Source organism: Falco rusticolus, chromosome Z (assembly GCF_015220075.1).
Source record: "Falco rusticolus isolate bFalRus1 chromosome Z, bFalRus1.pri, whole genome shotgun sequence".
Classification (NCBI taxonomy): Eukaryota; Metazoa; Chordata; class Aves; order Falconiformes; family Falconidae; genus Falco; species Falco rusticolus.
In genome coordinates, this window is record NC_051210.1 from 1,595,926 (window position 1) to 1,615,297 (window position 19,372).

General features: G+C 41.3%; 1 protein-coding gene across 4 annotated transcripts in view; it reads left to right on the forward strand.

Annotated features, from left to right (window-relative positions):
• The window catches only part of ATG10 (autophagy related 10), a 105,985-nt gene that overhangs the window by 45,293 nt on the left and 41,320 nt on the right, over positions 1–19,372 (forward strand). For all 4 annotated transcript variants that reach the window (XM_037372801.1, XM_037372803.1, XM_037372804.1 and 1 more), the window contains exons 4-5: positions 6,035–6,158; positions 16,305–16,402. In XM_037372801.1, coding sequence (XP_037228698.1) covers positions 6,035–6,158; positions 16,305–16,402 — 222 coding nt within the window. The remainder of the gene's footprint in view (positions 1–6,034; positions 6,159–16,304; positions 16,403–19,372) is intronic.

Below are 19,372 nucleotides of genomic sequence, written 5' to 3' on the forward strand. Positions count from 1 at the left end.
CAGGGATCCATTGCATGTTTACCTTAACTCAGACTTGAGTTTTTCCATTGGTGACATAGTGGCTTTTCAAGGTAGCCCTGTCTTCCAGAAGAAGGCTCGTTGGACATGGTGTTTAGTAATATCACCGACTAATACAAGGACCAGTTTCTTTCTTCGGTATTGACGGGCAGTATTTAACCAGGTTCTGCCCTTGGCCAACTGAATTTGAAGGCATTCAAGATAGTGGGGAAGATTCTGTCACTGAATACAGGAAACAAGTCCATAAGGTAACTTCATTATTCTTGAGACCTCTTCTGTTATTCTCATATGGCCTCATCTGTCAGTAATGATGCTGGCATCAGGTAACATATGGAGGCTGTTGGATTTCCCCATATATACTTCACATAAAAGAGCAATTTATTAATGTATATAAAAATGATGCAGCTAGTGGCAAAGACATTTGTATACCATTCATCTTACACTTAAATTCTTCAGGAAGTTGTCCACATTTTTATGCATTTTTACAGACCATGACGTAGTGGGGTAACTTTGATTACAGCCTAAAAAATTTAGCATAGTATGAATAGTGAACGGAAGATACCGACAATCACTTAATGCAAACTGAAATTCTTGTACTGTATTAAAATAAAAATCCCCATGTGCTAGGGTGGTTTTGAGATTCTCGGTTCGCTTTTTTTTCCTCAGCATGTTTAGTTTTGCAAGGAGATTTTTTTCATTTTGTAGGTCTCCTTGCAATTTTCAAGTAATACTTCATGTTGAGATTTTATTCCAGGCACTGGGCGTACTGGCTGTTCAACCTTCATTCAGTCAGCCAGGCTTCTGTCTTCTGCCATCCTCTGGCTTGTAGGGGTGATCCAGGCTGGTCAGGAGGGTGTGAGGTGAGCTGCTGCCCAGAGGTCTGACTCTTCTCTCCAATGAGGCTCATCTTGCTGACTGCTCCAACGCCACACTGCATTTTCCACATGGAAAGGAAAGGGAGGATCAGACTGGAGATTCAAGATCTTTGTAAGGCTGAGAATGACTTGAGACTCTGCACAGGAGGTACAAAAACCAGCAGGAAAATGACCTGCAGAGACTAGACCTGTGGGGGCTGCAGGCAAGAAAGTGAGACACGGTCCAAATAGATGTGGAGAACACCCGGGAGGAAGAATAAAGAGTGCAGATACTATCTCACCACGCTGCCACACCCTCCACATTAAACTGTGCTTTAATTCTGTCTGCTGAACACTGTCCTACCATTCAGTTTTCATGTTCAGATCTCCCTATTTGCCAAAGTGTTGAATGGGGAGGGGAGATGCTTTCTGAAAACTCTTGTGTTTCTCACGGTAGCTCACAGTTGTCTCTGAAGAAAGAGAAACACCACGCTGGAGAAAGTGTGATACATTTGTTTTCAACTGCAGAGGCTGAAATGAAATTAAGTGTAAATGTATTCCAAGCAATGAAATCAGATTTGCATACTAATCTGGATGGCATCTCCCCGCCCCCCCCACCCCAGTGAAACTAGCAGTACCAGTAACTGTGCCTGAGTCACCTTTTCTCCCTTGCCTCCTTGAAGCCCAGTCCTGCCCTGCTCCTGCAGAATATCTCAGGAGGCTGGCCTGCAGCAGGAGGAAGTAGAGGTCAAGATGGCAGGAGAAGAGATGAGGAACATGGGAGTGACTTGAGATCCAGGAGATATGTACCCACTGTTCTTTAAACCACTTCTCTTACCTCTTCCCCCAAAAAGGGTGTTAGGGCCTACTTAAGCATTTCAAAGGGAATTTGGGCTGAGCAAGGATGGCTGTCTTAGCTGGCCTCTGTGGGTGAGGTGGAGAGAGGAAAATGTTTTGTGTCAGCACAGGAAAATCCCTTTTTTATTAGGTAATTCTGTCACCTCCTCAGTTTACCTGGTCCATCACTTCCCTGGCCCTTCCCTTTCTTCTGAAGCCCTCCCAGTCTGAAGGTCACCTGCCTTAACCCATACCTTCCTGCTGCTTTTCAGTCTGGAGCAATGTTACTACTAAAGAGTATCAAAACATGCTATTAACTCTCTACTGCTGCCAATTAGCTTGTTACCAGGGTGTTAAACTTGCCTTCTTCATCAGGAGAAGTAAGAATAGTACAAATATATTATTTTGCCTTTAGAATGACATGCGGCATAATTTCTTATCTATTGATTTAAATAAAGTAGCATTTTAAAAGGAACAAATCAACTTAATTTGTTCAGGGGGTACTTAAAGGTTGAGAACAATTTTGTATCAATTAAAATTAGTGATAACTCATTTATGATGGAACTAATGTAATTAATTAGGTAGTTGCTGCTTATCTTTTTTCTAATACATACATTACTTTTAAACATCTGCTCAGTAGTCCATTATGATAGCATGAGAATGGTTTTACGTGAGAGCAATTGAGGAACAGATGCTTCCTGATGACAACTTCCCTATTTGTTTAGGAAACAGTCAGAGAGTCCTGGATTCACAGTTTTAACTGGAAGCATGGCAAGCATGCAAGGAAATCTGCAAAGCAGAAACAAAAAATTGAGAAATCAAATTACTTCATAGCATTTCTAATGATTGCAGTTTTGTCAAACCCCCTTTTTTGTTAACATTTCAGGTTTTTTTTAAATGCGAGTATGTTTGTTTTGTCTTTACAAGATCTAGACAAAATTATGAATTTGTTCTGTGGTGTGTATGTGTGAATGTTTTGCAGCAGTTACAAAATCTTGCAAAGTTAAAATTTATTTCAATATTGTCTATTATAGTAATTAAGATTCAGCATTAGCTTAAAAAGAAAACAACAGTATACATAAAAAAGGAAACTAGAACAATTATTTGACGGAAAAATTTCAACAGGATATCATATAAAGTAGATAAAAATAAAATTCTGTTGTGATTTTTTTTATATAAATCATACCCGTGTTTTATATTTATGGCTTTGTCAGTAGTTGGTTAAAGAGTGAAAAATAAATCCCTTCTTCTGGGCTGTTATAAAACTCTCTGAGGCTCCATCGCTTTATTCAGCCAAGCACAGATTTTTAGATGTTCTAAAGATCACCTAAAATGACTGTACTCATTTTATTCATTTCATCAGCAAAGTTAATCTCATCAGCTAGAGAGATATCATCAAAAGTTTTAGGTTCCAAAATGTAGTTTCTCTGCATAAATACTGTGCATTGTACTTACAGAGACTGTGAAGTACAGGATTACACATCAATGCTGTATCTTTTTCTGTAAGAAGTCTTGAAACTGCTGTATACTGAAAGGAAAGGGGATTAGAGGCAGCCCTAAGAAGGATTCAGCTATCTGCCTTTGTATGCAAATCACACATACAGTGTACCCACTTGTCACTAGAAACAGCAGAAAAAGACTGAGTTTCAGAAACTTAACTTTGAGTGTTGAAACTTTGTAGTAGACTGAAGTACATTTTGTTACAGAGCAGAATAATGTCAGTTTTAAAACTTCTTTGAGCTTTGCATTCAGCTGAATGCTTGATTTCAGAAACTGCCTAAACTATCAGTCAAAAAAAATCCAGGATAATCCAGAATAAATGTGTCCACATGTACTGCTATCCAGAAGAGTAAAGCAGCAAAGCTGTCTTCTTCCCTTCTCAACTGCCTCTCCTGCCGTCAAACTATGTGTGTCTTCTGGGAAGGCCACTTCTGCATAAACCCACCTTTCTCTGGAAGTAATAGGATATTTTGGGAAGTACTCAGTCATCTAATGTATGTCTGGTAATGGCAGGAATTCTTAAGATTTCTTAATGGCTGTCTCAAAGAACAATGAAATCAGAAAGTCTCTCCTTTGCTTTCCTTTTCCTAAGCCAGCAATTGAAGGTGGAAGTTTTTTACCAGCTGAAATCTTGTGCTAACCCAGTAAATTGAATTCTTAATGACGCAGTTGTTCCTAGGTTAATTTATGACCTTCTGAGTATACCTAAGTATACTTCTAAGCAGTGGTTTTCTAAAACTTTCTAAAGTTTTCCTAAGGATATACAGATTTGAGTATTTCATTTTAAGTTAGTATTAACTTCCTTTCCTAATTATTTGGAGAGAGTGAAGAATATGGCTTCTTCGTTATTCAGTCTGAAGTAGTCACAAATTAGGTATCAGTGTTTATGTGAGGGTATACAGTCATTTTACCCTTGTATACAGAAAGTGGGAGAATAGTGTATACATACAACTTTTTTCTAAAACAGTAGTATTTAATACATGAACAGGTAGTCTTGCCATATCCAGAAGAAGTTTTAGGGCAAGGTAAACTGGTGACTAAGCAGTAGGCAAGACCATAATATCTGATGAAACATTGATGTCTGTGAAGCAGTATGATTTTGATTCCAGGAGGTTGATCCAAAAAGGGGTTTGTAAATTTTAATGTAGGTTCGGTTCTGAATATGGATGCTTTCCCACCTCTATGAACTCAAAAGCCAGTTTGTAATTGTTTTTTGGTTTCTTTTTCCACAGGCTGCTGCTGTTCTTTCTTTTACTATTCTCACTAAAGCATTGAAAATAGATCCATTTTCAAGAAAGTTCATCTTACCATAGAGAAAAAAATTCCATTTTTCTGAAGTGATCTTTTTAAATCTGAGTATCACATCTGATCAGAGGGTATGACATTTGTGAGGGGGAAAAGAACTTGCCTTCTTAGCCTGTTATACATTTACGTGGGAACTGGACATAGCATGCCTAACTGTACCTGGCCCATGAAGTCAGATACAGTAATCATCACTGTCCCTTCTGGCATGTTGTCTTTAGTATCCATTCACATACAGTTTTAAAAATTACGTTAACATAGAGAGCACTTTCTTTGAAGATTCCTTCCCAAGGTCTGGGCTTGCCATTTGTGATCTTCTATCCATGTGCCTCAGCAGCATCTGGTTGTCTAATACACTAAATTTGGGGGAAATCACTTTTATGTGGGCTATCAAAAAAAAAAAAAAAAAAGTATTTTGTGTGTCATTACTGTTATAGTTAATCAGTTCTTCATAGATTAATTCATCACTGAGTTCAGTTAAGGATGTGAGATAAAAGTGCAAAATAGCTTTAAGTTTCTCGTGTGTTAAGTCCGGATGGTGTTCAAAAGATGCTGGTTCTTCTTTCCTGATCAATCTTTATTTTGCTTGGACAGAGACAGGAAGAAAATGTTCACAGTTGCTTGGCAATAGTCAGGTTGGAAATACACACCCAACCTGTGGGGCATTATGGTTGCTTAGTTCATGCATGCAAATTTGGGGGTTTGAAAACTGAACAAGTCCACACCCATAGTGTCTTTTTGGAAAGTTTATTCTAACAATCTTAATGGCATTATTAATTTAATGGTTCCATTTTCAGAGGTGTTGAGTATTGATAATTTTTAGATAAGTCAAAACAACTGGGTACTAGAACTAGCACTACTTTGAATATTAATTTGAAATGCTAAGGAAATATATGCTGCAACTGGGATATATCTCAATGGTGTAACGTTCTGTCCTGATTTATTTCAAATCTACAATAAACTTTACTTACTTTACACTTTAAATATACATTAACAGGAAAAAATAATCTCAGTTTTAGAAGTATTATTAGCAAAAACAACCTCTGGCAAAAAGCCTTTCAAGAAGGTAGAACAAAGAATTTTCATGGATACATCTGGTTTGTCTTTTGGCAAGGAAAACCAGATTACTTAAGGATACACTTTTAAAATTATCTATACTAAAGGTAATGAGAGGGATGCAGCTGTAGTCACCTTACTGTACCAGTTGTTGTGCCATGAAGATTTTAGAGCGCTTTTGTCTTTTGTTTACAAAACAGCCTGCACTTAGAGGGACCTCAGTTCTGCAAATGCATAGTTCACAGCTGCGGGAGTTAAGATGTCTTTGTAGGTTTTGAACTTTTGTGATTTTCTCGCTAGTATTGATAAATGGCTTTTGAAAGTTAAGTGAGTGATGCTGTGAAAGGGATGATTGCCATTATTTCTGTTCTGTATATTTATTGAATTTATTACAATATTAGTAACTACTTTTCCTTTATGCAAATACAAAAGCTGATGTATTACTGTGTTCATGTTTGTTGTTTTAGGAGTCTTTGGATGATTCTCAAGCAGCTGGAGTTTGTGCAACAGAAGTGATTCACTATGAGTATCATGTCTTGTACTCCAGCAGCTACAGAGTACCTGTGCTTTATTTTAGGGCATGCTTTTTAGGTAAGACCAATCTTCTATTAAACAAAAGGAAGAATAATATGTTGGGTCAATAGATGTTAAGAACACAGACTCTATATTAAATTGAGCAACAGAGTAATAATTATATGTAGTAAAAAAGTAAGAGATTAGGCTGTTCACAATTAAATTTTGTCATACTCCCAATACAGAGCTTCAGAACCTTGGAGTAGATGATATCATCTCAGTCTGAAGGAGGCTGATCTTTGGCTCCTGGCGTCTTGCCTGTGGTTGACTAAAACTGCTGGTCATTTTTCTTGTTCTTTTCTTTAAATTAACACAAAAACTTAAAGCTGCAGTTTTGAATTTGGCTGCAATATAAGAGGACATAATTACATACAGTGCTTCAGCAGAACTGTGTCGGTTTCTTTGGAGCCTGAATTTGAGCCACAAGGCTGTGGTCTAAATGTACCTTTAAAAGTGTATGCTGGTTTTTTGTATTTAAATTTGCTGCTTAAACAAAACAAAATTGATAAGGTGTTGCCTTTTTCTGTCTATTAAAACTGGCTCCTGAAACACTAACTGATCTTCTTTCCTCCCTGATACATACATCTTGTTACCTGTTACTCAGTTGCTGTAGCCACTGTGATTTCACTCCCCATCCTGTCAGAAAGGAAGGAGGAACACACAGTCTCCCTCCAAGGCCGCTGGTGGTGACACTTAACTTAATCAGCAGAGTGATCACACTGCAGCACTGGCTGTGCTCTGTTCCTCTCTGCCCAAAGACTGTGTACCTAGGGTGGAGGGATTGAAATCTCCAAGCCATTTCATTCAGTCTCCTGCATGGTAGCATCAGCATCTTTTGTGTTTTGAATAATCTCCTAACTTTATCTAGATAAAGATGTCTGAATGTTGCCAGTGATATCTTTTCCTATTTAATTAAAAAGTAGCTTAAGCTGCTTTGAATGTGTTTGGTAGATTTAATCACTCTCTGGCTTACATTGTTTAATGGTTTCTAATTTTGCAGTGTTAGCATTTTAAAAGGCACTTCAAATTTAAAATTGAAGAACAAATTCTCATAGACTCCCTGGTGGAAAGATTTTAGTCTGAGGTGCAGTTTCAGGAATGGATAATTTGGGGTAAATTTTCAAACTGGGAAGTGGGGAACTGGGGACATTGCTCCGCCTTTACCACCAACAGAATTCATTTGCACACATCCTGCTGCAAATTTATTTCTAGAATTGTTACAGGCATTTACAAATGTGCAATGTTTTGCCCTTAAACTTATTGTGCAGACAGGAAGATAAAGAAAGTTTTGCTGTAAGAGAGAGATTAACCTATTTGTGGCCCTGAAAAATGTCATCTTCTTGGGTTTAGCTGAATTAATAGTGCAGTGTCACTACAGAAGAGGATGGAGACGCTGCAGGTAGAGGAAATAGGACACTGTTTCTAATGTACTGTACTTTCATATAATTAGTATTCACCATAAGCAGTTAATCACCAGAGAAGAGCTCCCAGAGACAAAACAAGTTGTTTAGCTTGTCAGCATCAGGGAATTGGAGGTGTTGAAACATGACTCCTTATAGCTGGAAGTGGATATTACAGAAGCTAGTGGATGATCTAATGCACAATCCTGGTATTATGTGCCAACAGCTCCCCTTGCAGTACAAATCCGTAATTGTTCCTACAAGTATAATTATGTTTGAAAATACTTCTTGGGAACGTTTCACAATGGAAAACAAGGACTGTTTTTTAGATAATTCCTAAAGTCACCTGGGTTCTCTTCAACATTTAACATTGTTTTTTAACATTTAACATTGTCTGACTCTTGAAGAGAGAAGGATACGAAATGCTGGCAATAATTACTTTTCCTATAATATTTTCAACTATTATTCTCTGATTTTAATTATGGATAGTGTACTTCTGAAAATGGAAAATTCTGTTGTCCCTGCAAGTTATTTGCCTGATTGTGCCGTGCTGTCTCCAGGTCCCGACATGGGGTTTTCAGGAACAAGCAGATGACAATCGCTTTCACAATCGCTTGAGATATCTGAGCAAAATATCTTTTGTCTGATGCTGAACCCGGTATAAGGAAAACTCTAGGCTAGGTAATGCCCTGAGATTTTTTTCCTTTGAGGTAATAGTCTTCATGTGGTAGGCTCCTCACCTTGTTTCTCAGACAACTAGTAATACTCGCTGCATTCCTCATCTGAAATAATCAGGGAAGAATCTTCTGAGACGTACACCAATTTCCCAGTCTAAATTCCTATGATTATTTGTAGATTAAGTAACAGAAGCAGTTTCTCACAAGTCTCTTGTGAGCTGTTCGTGGTTTCCCTTGAATCCTGTCCATACTGATCCTCAGGTTAATTAGAGCTTGTTGGGGGAGTGGAGGTGAGCTATAATCCTTCCAGTGTTTCCACAGCCCTGCCCTATCTTGCCTTCCCCAGCAGCAGGGCACAGAGTTTGAATTCAGAACTCTGCTTCCTCTATGGCAGTATGTTAAATGGCCATTACGCCTCGAGGCCTGCCTAGGAAATAACAATTCTGTTCGACCTAAGTGGTTTTGCTTGTTTTGCAATATTCACTTGCTCACTTTGTATGTTATGGTAGCAACTGGTGTCAGCCTCTCCAAATCTGCACTCTTCAAAATAGGCTCTTTGAAAACATTTCTAAATGTTCTAAATAATTAAATCCTACCTTTCTCTGTGAGTCCAGTTTCTGTTGACTTGGTCTCTTGCAGTCCCACCTAGGAAAAAGGCTTCCAGTAGAGCTGCAGGGGAGATTTTCCTGTCACATTCAGTGTGGTTGGCATCTTCAGGAGCTTGTGTCAGTGAGGACATCCAGTTTTCACTGCTCTCTGCTAGCAATTGTGTTTAAACATTACAGTTCAGTTCTTCCTGCAAATAGGGCAAAAGTTGTATCTTTATCCTTGCTGGTGTCTAAATTGGATGAAATAACTTATTTTCCAGACTTCATCTTTAGACCTCTTTTTTGGGGGAGAGGTAGTGCGACATGTAACGTAGTGTAAGGTAAGGGTTTGACATTTTAATTGCCACAGAACTAAAACCTTATGAGAGACATCTAAACTTTCTGGTAGTCTCTGGGAATAGATTTAAAGGAAGATCTTCTTCTGCGCAAGGACAAATTTGAGCTGAATATAATGATTAAGCGTGATGACTCTTGTCTGGAAGGTTGTTGGGGAACATCACAGGATACCTGAACATAATTTTAGACTAGATATGTGTAAGAAACATTTTTCCTCTACCTCATAATATTTCCCCCATGGGATATATTCCTAAATTCAGACCTGTTGAAGTCCTAGCTTGTGTCAGGAGCTCAGAACAATGCTCCTCAATACCTCAGTCTCAGAGAACTAGGTGTCATTTGTCCAAAATCTGTCTTATGTATGCCATACTTTTCAGAAATGGGAGCTCTTCTTTCTTTCTTTGGCTTCCGAGATTACCAAATAGGTAGTTGGAGAAATGCATGAACCCCTGCTGATACCTGATGTCAGCAATTAGCCCTCTTAGAGACAGATGGTATAGGCAATTAGCCTTCTCCTTCAATGCTGGCATCAGCCAGATGGGCTGAGCTAGGTCCAGTAAGCTTTCTTTAATCAGCAGAGTATTTTCCCCTTTTCTTAGTCTTTAAGATGTCAAGGAACTTGGGTCTTTTCCTGAGGTGTCATCATCTGAAACCATACATTCAAAAAACCTCTTGCACCAACAGTGAGGTAGCAGCAACACAATCACAGGTGGACACAGGCATCATTCAGGAATCACCTGAATTTGAAGAAAATAATGGCTTGTCTCACACCTCTCTTCTTATTTTTCCTACAAAGGTAGAGGAAGAATCATGAATGCCGGCTAAGCGCTAAAAGAGCAGAACTAATGGGAGTCAATAAGGACTGCAGCCTAACTCCTCTAGGAAAGAGAGAAGGAATGGGATTCTCAAGTTGACCTGCTCAAAATAAGTTTTGTGCTCTGATATACAGATAGATCCCTGCCAATAAAAAAAGTGCTAATCAGCGGTTAGAGGGAGGGAGCTTGTGAGATAATGTAACATCCTCCAGCCCTGAAGGCATGACTTTCTGTATTCATAACCATACTGGGCCTGGTGGATGCACTTTCCAGAACACAGACTTACTCCCTCAACTCAAAAGCATGTAACCACTATGTCATTTCTCAGAAAGATAGCTCCTCCTAAGACTGTGTCCCATATGAACTTGTTTTATCTTGGCTTTGGACATAAATAAAACTGAATAATTTGTATAATCAGATATTCTCCCAAGCTGTAAGGGTTTTTTATTCTTTTGTGGTAAACGGTTTCATAAGAGTGTTTCTTTGGAAAATATGCCAGAATGAAGCCTCAATACAACTCGTGCACCCATTCACCAAAAGAGTCAAATAACCTTTAATTGGAAACCTAAGAAATTATTAAAAGCCCTTAGTAAACAGTAACTTGGGAAGCCTGAAAATTTTCCCTGAAAATGTATGTGAAAATTTGTGTGCCTGAAGAATTTCCGCCCTTTGTAGAAGTTAAGGTGCCAAGTCAGCTGGGAGCTGACTCATACGTGGTCTTAATGACCACACCTTGCTGCTGTGAGGGGGGCACTCAACTGTCTGCTTTTTAATTATTTCTTACCTGTGGTGATATAAATGAATTAACCCCAATTGGACCATCTAGAACCTTTTCTCAGAAAAGTTTGTTGTAGTCTAGACAGTTTAAGTAATAAAAATCCGAGTTTGTGATAGAAAGGTTATAAAGGTTGCAGTTGTTCTTGCTGACTGTTAAAGCAGATGAACTGGTTGATTCCAGCCCGTAGTTAATTAGTGGCAGAAACAGAACCCATACTTGAAAGAGTTCTTGACTCCTATCCTTTATCTCATTTCTCTTGGTTACTTCCCAGGCTCTTTTGGCCTTTCTTGCTGGCTAGATGTCAAGTTTATTTTATCAGAGTCTGCATTTTGCAGAGCCTGGGTTATTACTGATGAGCTGATGATGTGTTGCATGCCATATTTGTGGCACTACAGGCATGGAGCTTCAGACAAAGGTGCAGTAAATCTCACACGACCCACAAGCAGTTATTGCTGTGTGGTGTACGTTTCCTTTCATGCTCTGTAATTACTTAGATGGATTATACAAAAGGTACATATAGCCACAAACTTTCACTTACTGTCTGCACGCCTGCTCCCAGCTAGACTTGGGATAAGACTTGGGACAAGCTGCAAGCACCTCAGCAGCTGTGTCATTGTGGGTGCATGGTGAGTTAATGTATTGCTCTGCCTTCCTCTCCTGCCACTTCTCTTGTCTTGATGCTGCTGTTGCCTGCTTTTTCTGGCTGAACCCTTTGAGTTCAGCTCCATCACAGGAAAGAGAGAAGAAGCAGAGAGGCTGATTGGCTCAGCAGGTGCCACAGTGGCCCCTTGTTGCTAGCAGCAACAATTACAAAGTGCTCTGTCAGCACAGCTGGATATTTGAGGTCTCAGTGGGTTGCAAGAATGTTTAACAGGGCTGCTAAACACGTGAATGGTGACAGCCCTTGAATAAGGGGTCTACGGGCGCCCAAAGAATACAGATGTGTGTTTTGTGCAACTCTGGGAGCTTGCAAATAAAGTGGATTCACTTACATTATCCTAAGCAGATGACCAAATTCACACAAACTGAGGAGTTTTAAAACATAAACCACACTTCCAGCCGGATTACCTGAAATGGGTTTTATTGTCCACACTTACCTTCTGACACTGCAGGAACAAAACCAAAATGGACTGCAAAACCTCCGAACTGTTCTTCTTTCCCTTGTGCTCTCTAACAAGCAGTCCTTCTATCAGTCATTTTAAGATCTTAGAGTAGTTGTTGTTTGGGGGTTTTTGTGGTTTGTTTTTTTTCTCTTTTTTTTAATTGAGAAAGAAAGCACCAGACTTTCAGGTCTTTATCCCAGAAAAGAGGGTGGGGAAACGCACCATCCAGACTGTCTTCTTTCTCCAGTTGAACTCACATCCATTTTAAGTATCGATAACTTAATATTTCTTGCTGCATCTGGCCTTCCATCTAGTCATTTAAATAATGTACGGGAACACAGTACCTGGAAGCATGTATGAAAGCTAACTCCATTTAAAATGCACACTTAAACTCCTTTAAAGCTTAGTGAAATATATTAAAATAGTGCAGAAAATGAAAAATATAGGGAAATGTAAATCCAAACATATTTCAATGTATAAGTGCATAATCAGAATGCCCAGATCAATTTTTTATTCCTATCTGAAACGTTGCAATTACTCTATATTAACTACTGAAGTATTTTATTGTCTGTGGTCTTGCTATGATATGAACTGAAATTTTCAGTATGGATGTTATTTGTATTTTCCTCTGAAGTGAAAGTAATTCTACACTGATATATGATGGAAGATACACTACTTCTCATACATGAAGTAATAAAATCCATGAGGTGAAGACAAAACTAAATTTAACTATAATATGCTTAATGCTTCAATAATATTTGATCATTTCTGTAAATGAGATTAATGGTTAGAGTCAGAGTCATCAATTTCCTGTGTATGATCTGGATTTGCTGAAGTGTTATAAAAATTCACAGATACAAAGAAAGGTGTACAGAACAAGATCTAGAGTGGCAAATCAAATTTTGCATTAGAATGTGTGTTGTTCTAGATTTTCCATTTGGATTTCCTCTGGATTCTCTTTGCAGGTTGAATAAAAAACAGAAAATCACAAGTATGTATGGCATCTCGTATTCACAGAATCATAGAACAGTTTGGGTTGGAAGGGACCTTAAAGACCATCTAGCTCCAACCCTCCTGCCATGGGACACCCCCCCCCGCCCAAGCTGCCCCCAGCCCCGTCCAGCCTGGCCTTGAGCCCCCCCAGGGACGGGGCACCCACAGCTGCTCCGGGCAGCCTGGGCCATCTCACCACCCTCACCGTACAGAATTCCTTCCCAGTATCTTACCCAAACCCACCCTCTTCCAGTCTCAAACCGTCGCCCCTCGTCCTGTCACTACAGGCCCTGGTAAAACATCTCTCTCCACCTTTCTCGTAAGCCCCCTTTATGGATCAGGAGCCCACCAGAAGGTCTCCCCGGAGCCTTCTCTTCCCCAGGCCGGACAAGCCCAGCCCTCCCAGCCTGTCCTGACGGGAGAGGTGCTCCAGCCCCCTGACCATCTTCGTGGCCCGGCTCTGGACCCGCTCCAGCAGGTCCGTGTCTGTCCTGTGCCGAGGGCGCCGGGGCTGGGCGCAGCGCTGCCGGGGGGTCTCACCACAGCGGAGCAGAGGGGCAGAGCCCCCTCCCCCGCCTGCTGGCCAGGCTGCGGGTGACGCAGAGCCCGGGGTACAGCCGGCTCTCTGGGCTGCGAGCCACGTTGCTGGGTCATGCTGAGCTTGCCCACCAGCGCCCACAAGTCCTTCTCCTCAGGGCTGCTCTCAATCCGCTGTCCGCCCAGCCTGTGTTTGTGCTTGGGATTGCCCCGACCCACGTGCAGGACCTGGCACTCGGCCTGGTTGAACCTCATGAGGTTCGCACAGGCCCAGCTCTCCAGCCTGCCCAGCTCCCTCGGGACAGCATCCCTTCCCTCCAGCCTGTCGACCACCACCACGCAGCTTGGTGGTGTCAGCAAACCTGCCGAGGGTGCGCTCGATCCCACTGCAAGTGTCGCCCACAGAGATGTTAAAACAGTGCTGGTCCCAGTACTGACCCCTGAGGTACACCACTCATCACTGGTCTCCACTTGGACATCAAGCCACTGGTTTCAATTCTTTGAGTGCGATCATATAGCCAATTCCTTATCCACTGAGCAGTCCACCTGTTAAATCCATGTGTCTCCAGTTCCGAGGCAAGGATGTCATGTGGGGCAGTGTAAAATGCTTTGCACAAGTCCAGGTAGATGACACCAGTTGCTTTTCCCTCATCCACCAATGCTGTAACCATGTCATAGAAGGCCATCAAATTTGTCAGGCATGACTTGCCCGTAGAGAAGCCATGTTGGCTGTCACCAGTCACCTCCTTATTTTCCATGTGCCTTAGCATATCTTCTAGGAGGATCTGCTCCAGGATCTTGCCAGGTACCAAGGTGAGACTGACTGGCCTGTAATTCCCTTGGTCTTCCTTATTTCCCTTCTTAAAAATGGGAGTTACATTTCCCTTTTTCCAGTCTGTGGGCCCCTCTTCCCTCCAGGGCTCTATCCCTTGGTACTCTACCAAGAAGATCCCTGCAGAGGCCAAAGTCTGCTCTCCTGAAGTCCAGGGTGTGGAGATTGCTGTGTACCTTCCTCACTGCCATGACTGCTCAAATATGATGGATAGTGGCCACTTCATCCACCAGTCCTCTCAGGACCCATGGGTGCATCTCATCAAGTCCCATGGACTTGTGCACCTTCAGGTTCCTTAGATGCTCTCAAATTATAGTGGGTGGTTCTTCATCCTCCCAGTCCCTGACTTCGCCTTCTGTGACTTGGGCAGTGTGGCTGGGCCACTTGACAGTGAGGACCGAGGCAAAAAAGTCATTAAGTACCTTAGCCTTCTCCATGTCCCAGGTAATCAGGTGTCCCATTTTCTTCTGGAGAGGGCTTACATTTTCCCTGGTCTTGCTTTTATCACTGACGTACCTACAGAAGCTTTTCTTGTTGCCCTTTGATGTCCCTGGCCAGATTTAATTCTGTCAGGGCTTTAGCTGTCCTAAGATGATCCCTGACTGCTTGGACAGTTTCTCTGTAATCTTCCCAGGCTACCTGTCTTTGCTTCCAGCCTCTGTAGGCTTCCTTTTTGTGTTTGAGTTTGTCCAGTCGCTCCTTGTTCATCCATGCAGGCCTCTTGGCATTTTAACCTGACGACTTCTTTGTTGGGATGTGTTGCTGCTGAGCTTGGAGGGGGTGGTCCTTGAATATCAACCAGCTTTTTCTGGGCCCCTCTTCCCTCCAGGGCTCTATCCCTTGGTACTCTACCAAGAAGATCCCTGCAGAGGCCAAAGTCTGCTCTCCTGAAGTCCAGGGTGTGGAGCTTGCTGTGTACCTTCCTCACTGCCCTAAGGATCTTGAGTGCCACCATTTCATGGTCACTGCAGCCAAAGATTACCTGCACACAAGTGATCTGAGCATAAATACATCCTTCTAAAGTTAACTTACGCTCTCATAACAAATTTCTTGGTAGCTGTTAGACCATCTCCAGCACAGCTGTGGTATCTGCCATCGTTAGACAGAGGGCATGATGGTCTACCAGGTCTCACATTCATGAGGATGGCATAGTATAACTAGTTAATATGCTGTTTACCCCTTCGGATACTTCATTTGCCACATGCTTCTGCTATATGGTGCTTATGTAAGTTCAGAACTTGATGCTTTTTTATAAATATGTGCTGAAAATAAGATAAAACAGAGACTGTAGGCAGCTGGTTTTAACTTATATCTAAACATGGCATTCAAATGTTAATTGGGTGAATAAATCTTGTTCATTTAACAGACATGAAAATGTCAGTGGAATAAAACTTTATCACAGGATAATGGTTTCTGACACCTAATAAATGCAAGATGAAGCTACTTATTGAAAGTAGATCAAAATATTCTGTTGCCGTTTGCCAAAAACAAATATTCAGGAAAAATTGACATGCTTATTTTCTGAAGTGCTTGACACTAATATCATGGCTTAGTTCTGACCATAATTCGCAACCAAAACCTGGTGCACCAAAGCTATATAAATGCAACTCAATAAAAAACTATGGGCATGTAGGTTACCAAAACGCAGTAAACTTTTGTCTGCAGAATTTTGTTCCTTAGATTTTTTCCACTCACACTGTGAATTGCATGTATTTACATGAGACAGCTGTTCACGATACTGTTTTGTGGTTTTAAATATGTCTTGTCCAAGCATTGTTACACAAAATTAGTTTAACTTCACACCTTACAACCAGAGCAGTAAGTTGTTACTATCAGGTGACAGAGAAGAAAGCTGAACAGGGAATTTGGGGTAGTTTTATCAGCACCTTCAGTCAGGGTTTCAGCAATGCTGTTTTTGGAGTTACAGGGGCAGAAAGAGGTCAGTCATATTTTGCTGTTATTTTTTACATCTGCTTCCAGATAATCTGTATTTTCAGATTTACTTTTGCTATTCTGTATTAAAGATATAGCATGATTAAGAGCTTTAACCTGTGGGTGGTTGTTTCCCTCTCCCCCCCCTCACAGATGGAAGACCTTTAACTCTGGATGAAATATGGAAGAGTGTTCATGCATGCTACCAGGCTCGTCTGCTGGAGGGGCCCTGGGACACTATTACACAGCAGGTGAGAAACCACTGGTCCTTTACAAAATTGATGAATGCAATATATGCCTGGATCCTCAATGGACTTTTTCCCCCCCTGGACACAGATAAAATGCATAGAAGTCTTAACTGAGTTTGTGCTGAGCCAGTTACCAACAGTAGTTTTAGTCCTGAATTTTGAAGGATATGTAGGGGTTCATCATGTAAGACTTAACATGACAGTATCTCTCATTTAAAATACTTCTCCAAAGCTGGTCCTGCAAACTTCAGGCAATTTCTGAGTAGTCATGGAATTGAGTAAATACAAAAGTAGACTTATGTATCTAAGTAAAATATATTTGTGTGACATTTCATGGATTGTCTATTAATCAAATTACCAAAAAAGACTGTGTAATTTTCCATTTTAAATAGACTTGCAAACTCTGGGCTTGAAGGAGAGAAAATTGGTCTCTCAGTCAAATAATAAATTATTGCTGACTAATGTCTTGAAGAATCAGTAGTTAATGAATGCCATGTTTTAGAACAAGAAGCAGATTAGTAAACTCTGATATCACTGCCTTCTGTTAAAGCTATTCAAATCACTTTTATTTAAAGTGGTTTTAAGTCACCAGATCGTTTCAGCAACAGTTGCCAGACTTGTGATGGCTGTCTTGAAAACAGTCATACTCGTTCAAGGAACAGTGAGATATGGTTCAAGCTGAGTTCGTTGCTCTGGTTTCTTCCCTCGGCTCCAGGCCTCCAGTGCGAGTTTGGACAAAGAACAGAGACTCTTTGGGTGCGAATTTGTTACCATCAGACAAAGATACTAATGTGTTCTTTCTTCCTCCCCTTTCCTTCCTTGACTTTTTGATTTTAGCTGATTCCAGGCACACAGGTCTCTTACTATAGCAGATGGCACAACAGGGATGTAACCTCAACTGAATTCTGCAGGTGGTTCCTTAATTCAACTAATACAATTTAATTACAGGATGCCTATTTGTAGATGGTACTCAATTATGGGAATGCAAGCAGCACTCATGTTTTTGCAGCCACAAACTGTTATTTATGTTATAATAGCTCCCTGAGAACCTTACAAGCATTGTTTTTTTGATGTCTGCTGGACTTGTCTGATTTCCTGACTTGCCTGCTGCAGAATGAAGGTGAGAAGGTTAGGTTTTAATAAAATAATTTAATACGGTAGCAGATAACTGCGCAAGAAAAGTATTGTAGTTCAGATTTTTCGGTAAAATTTTACAATTTGTAGCTGAAGTTCCACATTTGCAGCTAAATCATGAATGTTTCTGCATAGAGAGCCAGAGGATTCGATTAACTTTGCCTTCACAGTTCCCACCTTCTTACATTCCTAGACCAGTAACTCTGTGGTCAGATGCTAGGTATCCCGTAGGGCTGACACCTATGGTATTTCCCAGGTGAGCTGTTCTGGCTTGTGGGTAGTTTATATTCCCACCTGCAAAAATGTACAGGAGAATCTGCTATGTGCACTCTAGAGGTAGCGTGCCTTCTCGATGCTCATATTATACTGTGGCCTGAAGCCATGTTCAGGCTCCTCTCTAGAAAGCACAATCTCTTTCTGTTTGTCTGCAGCAGCCTGCAAGAACCTACAGCTCTGTATAGGTAATAAATCATAATGCAATACTACTGAGAATAAAGCATAAAGAGTATGTTTGGAATGTGTAAAATCAGAGTGGTGGAAGCCAAAATGAAAACCAGGTCATTCCCACGCAGAGATTATTTTTACCTCTTAAGCAACAGTAAAGTAAAACTGTCCTGCATCTAATAACTAGAGATGTGTGTGAGATACTTACACTCAAAAACTTGCAGAAACAGGTTTTATGGCTGATAAAATGTGTAGAGTGCTGAACCTGTTGTCTTCGTGACGCCTCTCCAGATGTGGTTCAGCCAACATGAGTCCAGTGACAAACACAAACTGAGATGTAAAGAAACAACAGCAAGTTGCCCATGAGCCAGCAGTGTGGCCAAGGTGGCCAAGGGGGATCCTGGGGGGCACGAGGAGGAGCGGGGCCAGCAGGTGGAGGGAGGTGACCCTCCCCCTCTGCTCCGCCCTGGTGAGGCCGCATCTGGAGCGTGTGCCCAGTGCTGGGCTGCCCAGTTCACCAGAGACATGGAACTGCTGGAGAGGGTCCAGCAGAAGCTACGAAGCTGATGAGGGGCCAGAGCATCTCCCTTACGAGGACAGGCTGAGAGAGCTGGGCCTGTGTAGCCTGGAGGAGACCGAGAGGGGATCTCATCGATGTCTACAGATGTCTTAAGAGCGAGTGTCAGTAGGACAGGGCCAGGCTCTTTTCAGTGGTGCCCAGTGACAGGACAAGGGGCAACGGGCACAAACTGCAGCCCAGGCAGTTCCACCTGAATATGAGGAAGAACTTCTTTACCTTGAGGGTGATATTAAGGTGACTTCCATTACATAAGATTACAAGCTAAGTTAAACTCTTTATCCTAGAGTAATATAGACTATACTTCAGGCTGATAGCACAATACTGGAACTGCTGGCAGGTAGCAGAAGCCAGATAAGTTGAGATCCTGTGCTAACTGCACTGCATGATTTGGAATTAGTTTACTTTTTTTCCTGTGCCATTTGTATGTACGCCTTCTCCCTGAAGACCCTATACCAGTGGCTCAAGGACACTGAATTCCACTGACTTCAGTGAAGTTAGCCTGCTTTACATCAGTATTGAACTTGGTCCGAAGGCCCCAGCTGCATTCCTGGATTGCAAATGTACTTTCCCACATGACTACAAGGCCTCCAGGAAAGTGGCTTCAAGAGGTCTACAGTTTTGATTTTAGGTGAAAGCAGAAAGGCAGCAGGCAGTGAGAGTGCATTTGCTTATGGTCATTCAGTCAAGTGATAAGAGGGAATGTATTGTTTGTGGAAGCATGCATCTCTGGATGTATCAGAGCAGAGAAGAGCGCCAGTACAATTAGCGGGGTCAACGCTGTTGCGTTTTCAGTGTCAGCAACCGCTAGTGCAACA